The sequence below is a fragment of the Pomacea canaliculata genome, linkage group LG5 (assembly GCF_003073045.1).
Source record: "Pomacea canaliculata isolate SZHN2017 linkage group LG5, ASM307304v1, whole genome shotgun sequence".
Taxonomy (NCBI): domain Eukaryota; kingdom Metazoa; phylum Mollusca; class Gastropoda; order Architaenioglossa; family Ampullariidae; genus Pomacea; species Pomacea canaliculata.
In genome coordinates, this window is record NC_037594.1 from 5,016,497 (window position 1) to 5,034,334 (window position 17,838).

The window sequence follows — 17,838 nt, forward strand, 5'->3', positions numbered from 1 at the left end:
GTTTAATGGGGAGTTTTTGTTGTCTTTTTTTTTTTTTTGAAATGCATTCATCAAATAAGTGGGTCTGTTATATGTTTGAATTTTGTTAACAATTTTTTTTTTTTTGCTTTGTGAGTTTGTCCTTTTTATAGGCCGAATTAGAGGAGATAACCTATAGTTCACTTGTCCTTCAGAGCAGTTACCTATCTCCCATTTAGCTTAGTCTATGTTCTCATACAAAATTTAAAAACAACTAAAAATATTTTACTACTTGTGGACTGCTAGAAATAATTTAATATTGCATTGTCATCGGAAATGAGTAACGGGTGAACAGTTCAGACCTCTAGGACGTGGGTGACAATCGATGACAAGATTTCCTGGACAAGGGTAGTGCGTTAACTAAAAGTGTGTAAACAGAGATATTAACGATAGATTAACGATAGATTGACGATAGATTAACGATATATTGACGATAGATTAATAGAGTTCTGGGTGTGAGATTTGATAGAAAAAGTTTCTAGGTTACGAGTTTCTTTTCTTTCTTTGCTCCAGCCTCGCACTGTTAGTAAAGATGCAAGCAGTTTAGGTGGCAACATTAAAAGTTTATTCCTTCCTGTGCTCCATGATCGCCATCAAATGGCCCTACAGGTTAGGTCTGTCTTTCTCTCAAGTTTCTGTTTGGTTTATGGCTCCGTGTCATGTCAGGTGTGCGGCTGTCAGGTGTCGTAAATGTAATAAAGTTCCTCAGATGAAACACCAATGACTATAAATATCTATAAAAATATATATCACCATAGCTATCGCTGGCCCCGAGCTGAAAACATCTTTAGGTTGTTCACCCTTATTATTATTATTATTATTATTATTATTATTATTATTATTATTATTATTATTATTATTATTATTATTGCGTGCTGGTCAACTGGTTATCAAACTTGACGCCAGAGGGCGGTGCAGCAAAACAGACGTTGATGTCGTAAATTGAAGAAGGAGGGGAAGTCATAGAATGCTGTCGTGAGAGTATCACGAGACCACTTTACAGATAAGCTTATTGCTTTAGAAACTCGTCAAACGAAGGAGATAATTTATTACTGCCATCATGTTTTCTGCACGGCTGAAGGCAGCAAAGAAAACTGAAACCGAGAGAATGAATAAAAAATAAAAAAACAACAACAAACAAAACAAAACAAAAAAACAGAAAGGCAAGGAGTGAGCTAGCCTGCAGCTCGTGTTTTTTTTTTTTTGGTAGTGTTGATGTGTGAGAGAAGTCGCTTTCTATTGTGCTTGTTAATAACTGGAGTATGTTTAAAATTGTTGTGTGATATTGGTTTACTTCGATACTCTTCTTAGAGCTAAAGCTCTTGTGGCAATAATCAATCTGCCCCAACCCGATATCAAAACGCACAATAACACACGAAAGAAAACTTAAGATGCTGTTTACTAATTACTTCCTTTATTTCTGACACAAAATAATTTTTTAAATCATTGTAACAACCGAGCAACAATTTAAGTTTGCAACTATCTTACGACAGAGCAGCGAGTGCGTGTTTGAGTTTGTGTTTGTTTGTTTGTATTTGTGTTTGTTTGTGTCTGTGTAAGGGTAAGGACAGGAAAGCAAACAGGTGAAGCAGATATCTCAGATTTACAATTCTATATTTCTTCTGAAGATGACAATTGCCCAAGGTGTATACTGAGAATGATTTCTAATACCCGAACATCTTGGCGAGCTGGAAGTCTGTTCTATGCAAAAAAGTATTTCTACACTTTCACGTTTTGATTTTTGTGTTATATTTTCATCTTGCTCATGTCGCACAGTCACAGATACAGTTCTACATGTGTTTGGAAAGGTCACGTGTCAGTGACAGAGGCGATAACACAGTAACGAAACTTTCGCCAGGTGAACGCCAGCGGCAATCAAAGCAGGATACTCAGGTCTCAGGTGACTTCTTACAGAGCTCTGCGACATAAATTATCATATACAAAAAATTAGTGAACAAAATTAACAAACACATATTTTCATTCGGTTTCCTCACGTGCTTCGCGAAACCACCCACACACGCACTCACCCACCCATCTTATTTGCTGATTCACATTCATTCTTCTCAACACATCATTAGTCCTACTTCAGCGCCATCCCTCTCAACTAAACTTTCATATTAGCACAACTGAACCGTACATAACCATCAGCAACAACAAAACTTACACAACAGCTAACTGAACCTTACAAAACATTTATTAGCCCCAGTGAGCTTCATTCTCAAAGAACTTAATATAACTTACCGGGTAAATTCTTTCCCATTGACAGTTATTAACATTCTCACTGAACCGTGTAGCGACCACGAGTATTGAATCACACTTACTCTTGCTCACAGATGAACCTGAGGTTCTGGTCGCAGGCAGTCTCCACCCAGGCGAAGACAGGTTGAGTCTGAATGGCGAGGCAGTGACCGTGTCCACTAGGTGAGGCCTCTGGTCGGTTCATGTTCCAGTTGCGGTACCCCATCACGCGCTTGGAGTGCATCCACACCCACTCGTCGTTGTTCATGACGTCACTGGCCCCCAGCCACAGCGGCTTGTCCCTCAGCTCGGCTGTACATGTTAAAATATGTTGCAGCTCAGAGTATTAATTAGTCATTAATTAGTTAGTAGCTTTAATGATGCTTAGGTTGCCATACAGTAAGGTGACCAGACGTCCCGCATTTGGCGGGACAGTCCCGCTTTTGACCTCGTGTCCCGCCTGAATATCGGGCGGGACGCCCAATGTCCCGCTTTCTGGCTTTCTGGCAAGTCCATCAAATGTCCCGGTTGTCTTTAAAAATCACTTTTTTCGGCGTTTTTTGACGGTGACGACACCATCATCGGCACGTGTCCCGCTTTCGCCCCCGAAACGTCTGGTCACCTTACCATACAGGTCTGCGCCTTGTATTTATGGCACGCCTAGGTCATCATACAGAGGAGCAGCCATAAGTTTAATTATGACATTTTCTTGCAATCATACGTATCAACAGAATTTTAATCATGCCATGATTATGTCATTACATAAAAGTATAATCAGAATATTTTTAATGAGTTTCTTTAGATGAACAGACAGGCCCACAGAAAAGACTGGAAGCCTGTGGTCAATTTATTAAAGTATTAGACAATGGCTGGTTTATCAAGGTATTAGACAATGGCTAGTTTATCAAGGTATTAGACAATAGCTAGTTTATTAAGGTATTAGACAATGGCTAGTTTATCAAGGTATTAAACAATGGCTGGTTTATCAAGGTATTAGACAATGGCTGGTTTATCAAGGTATTAGACAATAGCTAGTTTATCAAGGTATGTAACAGCACCTTACATTGTACAAAGTAGACACGATGCAAGAGAAACTGTTCTTCTACCGGAGATTCCACCTCCGCCAAGTGGGCCCCCATGGCGTTGCAAAACACCTGTAAATACAACCTTCATGTAGAGTCATAGATTCTCTTTTATTGTGAAACATTCTATTTATTATTTTTTCAGAAGGCACGAGCAAGTAACATTTCTATCAAAGAGAGTATTTGTGGGTCTGAATTACACAGATTTGTGTGTGTATGTGCGTTTGTGTGTTTATTTACATACGCTCGTGTATTGTGAGTGTGTGAACACGTGCAGGTGAGTGCATAAGATTTGATGAGTCTGAATTGAAACAATCAAGATTAAAATTTACTCCGACACCATTGACCTGTAGGTTTAAAATTTGCGAAGGGCGTTTGGTTTGTTTCATGCAAGCGGGGCCCACTGCTCAGACTCAACAACTTTTCAGTCTTCCGGAAGTAGGGTCTGTTACGTCACTAAGTTCGCGATTACGACCTAAACTACGTGGGATCAAAGTTCGACTCAGTTCTTTTCAAAAAAGGGGGCTTTCATGTTTTCAATCCTGTAGCACCAAGAAGTGGACAGTCTTCACAAAATTTGCTCAGGATGAAAAAAGGACGATGAAGTCTCCATCCTCGTTCTTTTTGTGTCGCTAAATCGGGAGTGGCTCACCGAGCGATTGTTTGTCCTCTGGCGTCGAACGAACAGAAACAAAATGGCTGCTGTACTTTGCAAACACGATAAATCGCTTTAACGAGCTGTCAGTGATAATCCTGGTGACACCAACTTGGGCTGGCGATTGTCCTGTCGTCTTGTGTGCATCCTTAGGGACACTAGGGTCTCTCTGGCCCCTTTCTCAATACTTTACTTATGGGAACATCAGACCTGAAAGTTGACTGTCGTCTCCACTCTCAAGCAAGCAGTCAGAAAGGTGTTCCTGCTCACGAGAAGAACCTGAAGCTTTGCAGTCAATGTTCTGGACGTCAGTCATGACAGTCATGTCAGGGACACAATGACAGAGTGGGCGACATGGAGTTCTGTCTGCCTGCATGCGTTCGTATGAAGATGTGTACTTTACATTTCTATCTTTTACATGGATTGGAGAGAACTGAATACAGTTTGGATTTTTTAAATCTGGAACTTTTTTGGTGTGACTTGACACCTGCACACCTGTTGTGGTCTACTCACCGTCGCTTCAACCCAAGAAACAGCCATGTCAACAAACTTGTAGCAGCTGTTCTCGTTGTTTATAAAACCGTTTGAACATCTTATTTGGGAGCCATCGCCACCTACAGACAAAGACAGAGCCAAGGTTTTATTTTTTTTAAAAACGAGGACTGATTATAATAATTTGGTAGTTTAGTTATGTTTTATTAACGAGTCAGCAGCTTTCATCCCAGCGAATTTTTATGTAACACTGTGTAAAGGATATCCAGTACATTGAAATAGCACATCCATACATTAAACTCTCAGACAAAAAATCTCAAGTCAATACAGATAAAACAGGAGAAAAGAAAAAGAAAAAAAGACATTCACCTGCAAAATACAAAAGCAAAAAAAAAACAAATGGTAAGAGAAAAGTATTTAAAAATAATGTAGTCGCAAGCGAATACAATAAAGTACGAGAAAGGAAGACAAAAATAAACATAAATAAATAAACAAAAAACAAACAAAAACTGAGATTAGAAAAAAGTGTTTGACGTAATATTTACAGAGAATAATGAATGGTGTTTAGAAGAATTGGAGTTGATGCAGAAAGAAAAATAACTTTATGTATGGAGAAATAAATCAAGAGAGAGAGAGTGTTGCAAAGCGCCAAGAGGCCAGAAAAAACATTTGGGAAGAAAAGGGAGAAGAAACGCAGGGGTAAGAGAAGTGCAAAAGAGAATGCAAAAGAATAAAGTAAAAACCAAGAGGGACAACATAGTGCCAAAAACGAAAGCGCAGTGTCAAGAAGGACACAGTAGTACCAAGTAGGACAAAGAAGTATCAGAAAGGAAAACGTAGTACCGAGGACCAAATAGTGCACAGAAGACAAAGCAGTGCCAAGAAAAACAAAATAATACCAAGAATAAAGTACTACCAGTAAGGACAAGGTAATGTCAAGGACAAAGTAGCTTAAAACAGGACAAAATATTGTCAAGAAGGGCAATGTACTACAAAGAAAGTCAAAGTAGTGTCAAGAAGGACAACGTAGCTCTAAAAAGGACAAAGTAGTGTTGTAGTATAAAGCAGGACTGAAACATCAAATGTACAGCATAAAAGCACAGAAATAAAAAAAAATTTAAGCAGAAAGGGCGATTTCAAATATTCAAAAGATTTTATATTGAGAAGAAAGAAAAAGAAAAATAATACAAATGAGACAAGGGGTGAAAACATTAAGGTGATGTTTCAGAGGTAGCAACATTAGGAAAGGAAGAAAAGGATGACAACGAGGATACCACGTGAGGTCTTGAGAGAAGTGTGCGAGACCCTGACACACACAGAGAGTACCTAATGAGTGAAACTCATACTGACCCTCCGACAACAATAGCAGCATGAGGACCAAAGAAAATTTCGTCAACAGAATGGAAGTAGCCATCTTGTTGGATTCTGGATTCGGTCTCACTTCTCGCACCTGCACTTCGTCACTGTGTTGTCCAGGTAACTTTGCACGTGAGTCAAACTGAATGTTGGCCTCCCAGTCTTGGCCTTTTATACCCTGACAATCACTCAGGATCCCTGTGACCGGTCACGTGCTGTACTTCGCAGGTGAGAAGCTCCATGAGTATCCTCCCTCGCCATCAGGGATGCATGTGTTCCGCCATGCACGTGGGTGAGGAGGTGATGGGTGGACTGTATCACTTCGCTCGTGATGTCTTTTTTCCGGCTTCGTGGAATGTGTGTTTCTTCACTACGAAATAATGTTAGTAGTGTGAAGATGTTATGCTTTCTTGTATACACTTGTGCAGACCTGCAAACTCATAATTTTCTCGTTAATTTCGGTCGATTTACACTACGGTGATGTAAAGTCTACGATTATATCCCATAACGCAGATGGCAACCAAGAATGAGGGCGGTTTGCTCACTGCTGTGTCCTCTCTTCGTGCAGGTGATGTTCGTAAACACTTGAACGTCCTTATATTTCTTTGCGATCAATTCAATAAAAATAATTACATAAATCATACAAACATTATTGTTACCCTGTACTAGTTTGCATGAGAAAAATAAATTATAGTAAGTACGCAAATTTTCACAAATGTCACCCTGTTTATGTTGACTTAAAATGTAGTACAGATCCTGTTTACGGGCATTTATCTCCATTTTCTTGCACCTCGTACATTTCTGTATCTTCTGGTCATTAAGTAATCTCTCAGTTCATTCAGAATCTGATCTTACCCTGCTTGCAACACAATCAGATACAAATTCAAGTTCAAGGAGCTATCCAAGTGAGCCAGGTAACAATTAATGGTGCAAATGAATTCAAGCCAAACATAACACTGCATAACACAGACTTCAAGAATCCTATGGAGCATATGAAGTTCATCAAGGACTCGATTAAATTCCTAATGCTCATGAGATTGAATGGAACACCACAAACAATTTCCAAAAAATGTCATAAATAAATGCAAATAATTTACTAGTGTAGTAGATGATCAAATCTGTGACATTCGCCATGCATATCAACCGAGGCCATTACAAATAATGTTGGTTTATACAAAGGAGGCAGGTGTTTCAGCCGTCTAAGTATTCAAGGCATCTCGGTATTCGTGTCTGCCAGACAGACGACCTCAGGGATGAAATCAGGTGAACCGAAGATCAACTGTGGCAGGACAAACAATCGTGACTACATTGTAGACAAAAAACCAATCCCAAGGCTGGATGGCTGGATGGCTGGCGGGGTTTTTAACGTCATCCTAGCAACAGCTGAAGTGGTCGGGGGATCGCGACGCCTTGTGTTCATCCCAACCTTAATCTCAATCTGGTGGTCAAGGGAGTAAAGGTAAGAAATGGTGAGTAGAGGGAGCGGGCTGAGGCTGATCTCATGTGTGGCTTTGTCTTCGAGAAAAATAAATTACCGTTAGTTTTCCTAGAAAACATCCCCCAACAACAACAACAACAACAACAACAACAACAAACAAACAAACAAACAAACAAACAAAGACGAAAATGAAAATAAATACAAAATAACTTAAAATTCAATGTATTTTCTAGAAAACATCCCCTAACAGCAACAAAAATAGCAACAAAAGCAGCAGCAGCAGCAGCAGCAGCAGCAGCAGCAACAACAACAACAAAATAATAATAATAATAATAATAATAATAATAATAATAATAATAATAATAATAAACCAAACAAACAAAGAAAGACAAAAATGAAATAAAATACAAAGTAACTTAAAATTGTATATATTTTTGCTGAAGTCGGGAGAGTGAGAGCACTGTAACCATAATCATATAAAATTCATTCTGTGTTTGATGCATCATAAACATAAACAGTTCTACATTAGAAGTGTTACAAAGTTACATCAGACGTTTGCCAGGGAGTTGCCGGGTTGCACAAGACAAAAACAAATATTACAGATATCGCATTCAGCCTCAGACCCTCCAGACAGTCCATCTATTGCTCTGTAGGAGGGGCGACAGTGTGTGGGGCGCTGGGCCTTGGGCAAATAGAATTGCGGGGCTCTCCTAGCATCTCGCGATAATAAATGACATAGTGTTGTAATACTGTAAATAGTGGAGCGGATTAGGGATACAAAAATAACAATCATAAGTCGAAATTTACTTTTACTCCCCAAAAGGGAGGCAAATTGAGTACTTGGAATTTTGAAGATTGTGAAAACTACGGATTATCTCCCGAGGTACCATCCCACCCTGCACGGAGTCATGGGTTGTGTCCCCTGCTCGCCACCCCACTAGTTCCGGAGTTGGTTGAAAAAATATTCTGGTTGATGCAACACAAATGGAGGCTGAATATCAACAGAGGTTTGAAAAATTTTGTTTTGAAAGTATACAAACTTGAGGTTAATCTAAAAGCAATGCAAAGAGCTCGCACACGCAGAGAAAGCATCAGTTGCAAAATGTGTCAAGTGTCAAAGGTTATCTCAGCCCTACCTCGTGGCTGACTTCTCACTACCCAGGCCTGAGTATTACAGAAGACGACAAGCTGATACTTTTGAAAAAGGTTCCGAGTGTTGATCTTAAAGCTTAAAATAAAACTTGTCTGTCGCTTGCCTTTCTGTGAACTAGTCTGTCTGGCTGTCGGTTGTTGATAGGTTAAACTTAGTTCATCTGTCTTTCTCTTAGCATGACTTAGAACACCTTCTTCCAGAACAACAATACAATATAACAGGTCTCTTGTTAAAAAACAAACCAACATAAAGAACGTGTCAAGTGTCTGATAAAAGCGCGCATACACACATACACACACAGAGCACAATATACTTCCACATCGACCCTCGTCAACACACTGACCAACACACTGGCCAACACACTAATACTCCGACAACACAATAGCACACCAGCCAACACATTCGCACACCGACTAGCACACAAGTACAATGACCAACACACTAACACACTGTGCAGCTGGGAACAGATTGGTTTCCAATCAAAGGGGAAGTACTGCGAGATGTTGAGAGGCCTCTAGGTCTGTCGATGCTCTCCCCTGGTCCACATCCCGATACATGGTCTGCTGTCTCAAGAGCTCTTCTCTCTGTCCCACAGCTCGTTCAATCCATTACGGGCACAGATTAGCACCAGACTGTTGCCATGGGAATCACATGTTTGTGTAGCTGATGTTTTTGATCATTAAAGAACTTTTTTTCATCGTCGCTCGAACCACTGGAGGATAATTAAGCAAACAATAGCAGGAGAAGCACATGACTGTAAAACTAAAGGTCGTATCTGTATATACTACACGACACGATTGTATATACTAAATGACACGATTGTATATACTAAAGGACAGCAGCCAACGCTGTATGTAGTGAAGTCTCTCGCTAGCTTCCTGCAAACACCACACACACAGAGGTTAAAATCGTGACGTCATGCCTAATTAACATGCCTAATTAACATATATACTCCCAACTTTCCACAGGCTAAGGCCATCGCAATATAAGCGTATCTATGTACATTTCTGACGTCTGTGTGAGTGGCCTTTACCTGTGCATGCTGATTTTCTGGGCCTGTATCTTGAGAATGGAAAGGGTGGATTACTTTGAAATCGGTAAGTCTTATCTCATATCATTACACATTATCCTATCATTAGTTCTTTGCTTGCATGCAAATCTGTTAAAAATAAACGTACGAACAAATAACTGAAGAATTTACAGAAGAAGATCTTCGTAAGAACGTTTTCTACATCTTAAAAATTAAAGTCTTTTTACGGGTAAGACATCCGACTCCGGTAGCCTCTGTGTTTATTTTCTGTCTGTGAATATTTTTACTGTTAATGTTATCTGCGTCTCTATAATATACTTTAATGTGAAATCTGTATGAAAGACCTGTACAGTCATTCAAATATTAAATAGCGCTCCACCTATGAAATATTTCTCAACGTGCAGGAAAGACATCATTTGAACCTGCAATGCCAACAACTTTACTGAAATCATTAAATTCCACACACTCCTCTATATTAACATCATTAAATGCCACACAGTTTTCTACGCAGCAAGAAAGCTTTGTGACTCCTTTTAAAACAAAAATAAAATCACTCAGTTAGCATTCCATAGAATGCAAATTCTGCTCCATAACGACAGATGTTACTGGTCTCGGCCATCTCCCAGACAAAGAAACCTTCCATGCTTGTAATCACTTGGAAGGCAGCAGGCGGTCAAAATGTGTTGCTGGGTGCACGAAACTGATCCTCCTCCTTCTCCTCCTCCTCATGTAGAGGTGGTCACTTCTCGATTGTTCCTTCTCTCGAGTCCCTAGCAGCATCCAAAGCCGAAAATTCAAGGGTCCCATAACGTTTACCGAGATAGACTTCGTAAGCCGGGCTCTATCTGTATTACTTTCTTATTTTTATTGTTGTTTGCTGTCCAAACTCTTGCTTAAAACCCAGTTATCCCAGATACATGCATATACAAAATAGTATATGAACTTCATACAGTAGTACATCATATATACCATAAAACACAAGGTGCATACACATGCATATAAGTATGTGTACTACATATACACAGCAATACACTAGTGTATATATACTAGTGTATTAGTACCCATACATAATAATACATATATTGTAGTACATTAGTACACACATACAGTAGTACATTAGTACCCATACACAGTAATTAATAAATATATTGTAGTACATTAGTACACACATAGTAATTAATCCATATACAGTAGTACATTAGTACTGATTTGTAGTATGTAAAGATGGAAGTATGTGTTGCACATGTATAGTCATAGTTGTGGTACATACATGAATGCAGTGTATGTGGCACGTGCACACAATGCTTTATGTAGTGTGTGTGTGCGCACACACATCTGTGAACACATTTTGTCTACATGTACATACCCTTTTCCCAGTTATCATAAATGTGAAGATTTCTGTGACTGCAAGACATCCGAAGCCAGCGACATCTGTTGTTATGGAGCAGAGAACACCCACCGTCACAGGCAAACGACCACGAAATTTCTAGAAAACTGCAGTCAAGGTTCAACCTGAATGCACACGACAAACAACGGGCTGCCTGCATTAAAATATCATGAAATTTTTATTTACCCGGTCTCTTAATGCTGCAAAATGACAATGGTACGAGCGTTTACAATAAAATAAACTAGAAAAATTTGAATCTTGGAGCTAAGATGGTATTTGTACACCACTTCCCTTCTAGGTTCCATAATCTCTTCTCTGCGAAAAGCGCTTAGTAATTTAAAACATCAACAACAACGAAATTCAACCGGCTGCTCTTTACTGTCTCTTTACCAGGATGGTGTCGGCAGGTAGAAGAAAGTGGCGAGTAAGGTGCTCACTAAACTTGTCCAGGATCACACGGTCTTAGACAAAAGGGGAAGATCACTAATGGGATGTTAGTTCTGCAGTTCTTTGACACTTAAGTATAGCGTCTTTTAAAGAGAGTTAATAATAATGGCTGTTTTGAGGCAGTGTGAGAAAATGCCAGAGGACAAGGATGTGATGATGGTATCGGTGAAGGTCGACAAAAGCTTGCTTAGACATCCAGCAGAAAATCTACCCTACAGGTTGTTTGATTATGATCTGAGCAAGAACTCCTATGTAATCGACGGGGACTGGCCGAAAGCATGTCAAGGATGGTTCAGAGAGGAAAGATGGGATTAAAAAAAAACAAAAACTGGCTAGCCGAGACCGCATGCAAAATACGGCAAGAGGACGTGATCGCAACGTAAGCGTCCACCACGTCGACGAATACAGGAGGGTTTTGATTATGACAGCTGTCATCAGGCCTCCCATACGGCCAACCAGCCTCCAGTTTTGTCTCCCTCTCTCCATTTTACTTACCACTCGCGTGCACCTGACGGTCGACACGTGCAAGAAACGTCATAGCGACGTAACAGGTGCCGAGTGCCCACGAGTATGCAGATGAGCTCGTGAGATGTGAGTGCCTGATTGGCTCCCTCAGAAGCGGCTTGAAGGAGCTACATCGGGTTTCCTATATAAACTGTCGTTAATGTGTCTATGAGAAGACTGGCTTCAGTCACATTGCTGTTGTCATCGCTACTGACGCCTTGATTGTCTGAACGCCCTCGGCACAGTGGACTTGTAAGCATCAGAGACTAATTTAAATTGTTTCTTTTGCAATTCTTCCTCATGTGTTTTAATCATGTCTACAAAACGGATGTTAAACTGTTTTTTCTTCAGTCATGAGTTTCAAGAGTGTTCACAGACAAACTTTCCATAATTTAAACGAAGTGAAGGACTTTTGTGGATTTTTTATACTGTATATGGAAAAAGGAATCAGAACAACCTTGACGCTCTTGTTGAAAATTATTTCCTTTAGCCTTTCTATAATTATATTTCGATATTTGTAGCTGGTCTTGGTACCAATAAAGTCTAGTGATGTTACAGCAATCAAAATAATTAAGATAAATAACTTGGTGTATTTAGTTTCATTCATTCACGATTTACTTTAAAAATTATTTTTCCACCTGTACCAGTTTGTGCAGGTGGCACACCAGCTATCCAGTGGATCTCTTATGTTATCTCATCATTTACATTCCTTCTGTATTTATATCCAGCCTGTATTTATATTCTCCCTATATGTGTATCCCTCCTGTATTTATATTCCTTCAATATTTGTGTTTAAAATCTGATGAAAATTATTATTTCTCTCTCATTTATTGTGTTTCGAAACACTTTCCCACTACATTCCATTGCCGTACCGTCGCTAAAGTATTTACAATTATTTTACTGTAATAAAGTTTCATTTTTTTATAAACAGGTGTTAGCAAAGTTAACCCAGAAAAGTTCTGTGGACATTCTTGACAATGGTTCACCTGGCAGCATCCATCTGTGTCTTTTTTCTCGTCTGCTTCCCGATTCTGACCTCAGCATTCGTCAAGGTCAGTTATTTAGTATTATCTTCACGCCTTTATTACTCATTTCTTCTGACTTCAATGTTTTATGGACATAGTAGCAGCAGCAGATCGTTGTTACTATCGTTGTCACCACCACCACCTATCCTCATCACCAAAACAACCATATATGGTGACCAGACTGAGTTGCTGTGGCGCAAAATATTGAAACACTCAAAATTGATTACAGAATCATCAGTTCATCTACCTGCGCTCCCTCCATCTATCCCTCGGTCTTTCCATCAACTCGTCCATTGTCTGTTTTATCATTACTCCTGTCGACAAATCATGTCATTACGTTTTCATGTCCTTGCTCACCGTGCGGTGGTGGTCCTGTCCAGACTGATCTTGTGTCGCTGGCCAATGAGAGATTACTGCGGTCGAACCAGCAATCTTGGCTTGAGTTTGCCGACAACAGAACCGGCGTCGAAATCGGGGCCACATTATTCGAATCCATCTCGCTGGGCTGCTTGGCCGTTGGCTCCTCCAAACCTACCATCTACTGGTTGAAGGACGGCGTAGTCATACGGGTGAGGTTTTAGTGCTTTACCTGTGTGTGTGAGAGAGAGAGATCAGGCCTAGCATCTGGTGATTTGTCATAGTCCTATAGGCTACTTTACAGTCCTAGATGCTATGTCACAGCCCTATGTGCTATGTCACAGTCATAAGGGCTATGTGACACTTCCAAGAATTATGTCACAGGGTTCGCCAACAGTGGTGGAGCTGGAGACGAACACCGAGGAGAAAATGCAGGTATCCAGCACAGAATCCCATCTGTACCTGAACTGTTTGGACAGCAGCCACAGTGGTGAATACACCTGCGTGGCTTTAATACCCGGCAGGGAGATTAGCATGACCATGAACCTCGCCGTCAGTAAGTCACCTTAAGCTGACCATAGGGCAGACAAAAATCTCGTTCTCAAGACTTTTTTAGTTCAAGCTCCTTTATTTTATCACCATCAAAAAAGGTGCATAGGAAAATGTGTCACTACCATAAAGGAGCACTAACAGTATTAAAATATTATATAAGGAGAATAATATCACGCCAAACTCACACAGATTCATTAGTTCCCCTTGATTACACCCCCCACCCCATACACCTCCTCTCCAATCTCATCCAACATCGTTACTATCCTCTTTTTGGTATGAGACCTTCTATCTTACAAAAGTCTTACTCATTTTTTTTTTTGTGTCTTTCTTTCCCACTCTATATTTTTCTCCTCTCTTATTTCAGTAGTTTTGGTCATGTACTATTGTACCCGTACCACAACACAGGGTGGATCACAGAAGCCTCTACGCTTGTGGTGTATTTTCATTTCATTTTTAATGTAATATGTGACATTGTATTTCTAGTTCAATAATAAATTTGTTACCATGAAGCATAGTATAAAATTCGTGTTCAATGTCCTTACTATCATACATTTCTACGGGTATTGTGTCGCTGAATGTTTCCTTGCCCACCCTTATTGACCTGCAATTGTTTTGTAAAGTGCGGAAACGTATTCTTCGTCGAGAATAACTTCAGAATCATCAAAAAAGGTAAAAGCGTTGAATAATGCAAAATATAGTCAGAAGAGACTATTTTCTAATGAAGTGATATCATTGGCCTTGCAGCTGATGATAGGGGCTACACTAGCTGTCTCATCGAACAGCCTACCGAAGGTAGGTCATAAGGTCAGGTCACTTTTTAGCGGATTGTGTCCTTTCCTCATGTGTGGGGGATGGGACTTCTCATAGTCTCTTCATCGAGCAGTCTGATCGGTTTTTTTTTTCTATAATAAACCTTTAAAACCTCACTTTCATAAGCATGGAAATATTTCAGTTGTTTTAAAAATAAAATATATTCTGAAAATTTTCCTTTTGTGCTGACATACAGACACATATAATCCGCATTTCATGGTGTTCACAAGAGTAAATATTTGTAGACTTACATTATAACCGTGCACAGGTGAGGAGGCCAGAGTCTACATGTGGACTAGGGGGCGCTTGGAGTATCAATCCAAGGACGTGCAGCTCTTCTGTAGAGGATACGGTACTCCACAACCCGAAATCAAGTGGTTGGATACCAACGGCACCCTGATCGAGAGCTCCGAGAAGTACACTGTGAGAATTCTCATTCTAATCTTCACCGAAATCTTCATTTTGGAGAATACATGTTCTTCTTTGTTTTACCGGAAAATTTGGTTGCTGAAAGGATTTGGTAAAAATAAAAATGACAATGGATGAAGAACCATTTATAAAATTTAGTTAATGAGCACGTCATCACCAAACTTGAGCCACTTCAAGAATTAGGTAGACAACAACATATATTATCCTTCTAATTCTCATCATCATCATCATCTACTACAGCATCAAATCTGAAATATTTGAAATGAATTTGCGCCGACGGAATGTCCTGTCGCAGAAAATTAGGATTAGTCAAATTAAGAATAGTGTTTTGTTCTGTGTGTAAATCTTGCAAAACATCCTGCATGAAGCATTTGCACATGTGAACAAGGAGCATGTAAACAGAATAAAATTTGTTACTCTTTTTTTTTTTTTTTTTTTTTTTTGTGTGTCTGAGTATCCGTTCCTAGAAATTCAGAAATCCTCTGGTTTCTTTTTCAGATTGATAGTAGTGGGGACTTGATCATCCGAAACATTAACTCTGAGAACGAGGGTGTGTATATGTGTGGTGCTATAAACTCGAAAGGAGCGCAAGCCATGCCTGTCTTCCTCTATGTCATTCTTCCACCAGAATAACATGCTGTAAGTTCTTCCATGTTTCCCATAAAGTAATCGGTATTTAGGAATTTTAACCTTTTGTTATTTTATTTTTTTTATTTTTTTTTGGTACTACTTACTCGACTTCACTTACTACTTCTCGCCTTCACTGAACACTCTCCTCTAAACCCACCAATTTCTTCCATTTGACTTTATATGAAATGTTGAACTACTTTAGTAACCCGACCATCCGTATGAGAATCTTTACAGCCCAACTTAGATGTTCTGAAGGAAGTCCTCCTGACAAAAATTCACTTACTCTGGCAAGATGCTTTCGTGTGAAACATTTAAAAAATAATGAAAAAAACTAGCAGTCTTTATTTTGACAGGGAGCAACCTTCTAGAATTCTTACAGTATGAAATCTTTATATAATTAATCATATATTTTAAAGAAGTTGTGCTTTTGTAATTTAAGCTCTTTTGTGTCAAGTCTCGTACATCAAGTTTATTTACTCAATAATTATTTCTTGTGTTGTTTCAGACAATACCGACAAGCAGCTTCAAGTCTACTACAAAGATTTGATGAAAGCAGACACATGTCTGGTGAAGAATTTTCAAAAAGAAATAAAATCTGAAGGAAGACAAGAGGTCTTTTTGTTGTTGATGTTTCAGTTGTAGCTGCTTTGGGGTTTGTCTTCTGCCCAACCCTCCTTCTTCTTCTCTCTGGAGGCTTTATATAGATACGAGTGTCTGTTGGAAGGCCAGCAACACAGTCCGGGACAACTTTCATTGTTTATGCAAACCCTTAATGAGCAACCACACGCTAAGCTGTCGATGAGCCGTTGTTAGTTTTATTTATTCAAAGCTCTATTCACTTTGGGTTGATATTATTTGAATTGTCTTTATTGATTACCGTTATGTTATTCAGTTTGCTTTCTCTGCAACTGTTGTGTTTTGTTACTTAGCTAAATGACCTGTATTTAAAAGAAAACATCTTGACTGTAGCATTGACAATAAAGCAAAAATTAAGCATTGTCTCGCTTTCTTTTAAACAGAGTGAATCCATGTGATTGCCTGCTCTTGATAATAGAAAAGTAAAATTCAAAAGGTAGCAGATAAGCTCATTAATATAACAAAATTAAAAAGAGGATGTCAATGAACTCAAATGCGTGAACCCAAGAAATTAAAAAAATTAAACATATTCCTGATATGATTATACAACGTGCGTATGTGTCTATATACTGACACACACACACCCAGACACACACTATAGACCTGTCTCTCTACTTGCCTGTTTGTCTACCTGCTTGTCAATGTGTTCGCCTGTCTACTCTAGCGGTCTAGCTAACATTTCCCATTCCCTCACAGTAGCCAAGATACAAGTTCCCGGACAATAACAGACTCTCATAATCATCAATGAGTATGCAAACAGACTCTCATAATCATCAATGAGTATGCAAACATAGTCACTCGCGCACTCACCATCACATCGCCAAACACACGAACATCTCTAATTCCCCATAAATGAACATGACTGTGATAGGTAAGGTGGTATTACTTTGATGTATTAGCGCATACCTCAATAATAATAATAGACGTCCAAGTCCAGAAACATTTTACTCCTGTAAAAGGCATCTGGCAACGAAAGGGTTTATTTTGCCAAGGGACGCTACTCGGAGCAGCAAGATCTCGCAACTGTTGGACCGCATGCTCTCCCTTGGTCCACAGCCTCAAGTATCGCGCCTGCCATCAGCGCCTACTGCTCGCCACTCGGCCTCTATTTTTCATTTTTTTAACTCGGCAATCAGTCACTCTGGTTTACACTTAACAAAGTGATGTTACCACTGGATCCGTTAAGAGACTTGGAGTTCCCACTGGATATGTTCAAAAAGTTCTGACTGGATAGTGTTCCGGTCCCACTGGATCGTGATTAGACTTTAGACCGTTGAGTTTCCATTTAATCGTTGCGAGAGTTTATTGAGACAACAGACGAATGAGTTTGGATCACATACCAGTGATTTTCAGAGTCGTGGAATCAGCATCAATCCTGATCAAAACCTTGAACTTTTCGCTGTTAATTTTATTTTGACCCAAGAAAGCTGCTGCAAATTTTTTTGTTATTAATTTTTTAAAGAATAAAATCAGGAGGTGGAGAATGGTTGTTGGCATTGCACGCGCTGATAACTCGTAAGAAAAGAAATAATACCTGCTTATAGAATAGCAGACCCTGTTGTAGTGAGTAGAGAACACAGTGCAGGCACCTACATCTAT

General features: G+C 39.4%; 2 protein-coding genes across 3 annotated transcripts; one reads left to right on the forward strand and one right to left on the reverse strand.

Annotated features, from left to right (window-relative positions):
* Positions 1-1,774: 1,774 nt before the first annotated feature.
* LOC112565396 (perlucin-like) lies at positions 1,775-6,048 on the reverse strand. Its single transcript, XM_025240834.1, has 5 exons — positions 5,836-6,048; positions 4,507-4,607; positions 3,320-3,410; positions 2,340-2,568; positions 1,775-1,936 (listed from the first exon to the last, which is right to left on the reverse strand). Exons 1-5 carry the CDS (start codon positions 5,897-5,899, stop codon positions 1,927-1,929), a joined length of 495 nt encoding a protein of 164 aa, XP_025096619.1. The 5' UTR covers positions 5,900-6,048; the 3' UTR covers positions 1,775-1,926.
* A 5,878-nt stretch (positions 6,049-11,926) lies between these two features.
* On the forward strand, positions 11,927-16,597 carry LOC112565355 (neural cell adhesion molecule 1-like). 2 transcript variants are annotated; one of them, XM_025240763.1, is made up of 8 exons: positions 11,927-12,052; positions 12,732-12,852; positions 13,206-13,394; positions 13,567-13,738; positions 14,479-14,526; positions 14,813-14,967; positions 15,472-15,612; positions 16,109-16,597. In XM_025240763.1, exons 2-7 carry the CDS (start codon positions 12,778-12,780, stop codon positions 15,604-15,606), a joined length of 774 nt encoding a protein of 257 aa, XP_025096548.1. In that variant the 5' UTR covers positions 11,927-12,052; positions 12,732-12,777; the 3' UTR covers positions 15,607-15,612; positions 16,109-16,597. The 2 variants fall into 2 exon arrangements, with proteins under 2 accessions (XP_025096548.1, XP_025096549.1); XM_025240764.1 differs by lacking the exon at positions 14,479-14,526.
* Positions 16,598-17,838: the final 1,241 nt, after the last annotated feature.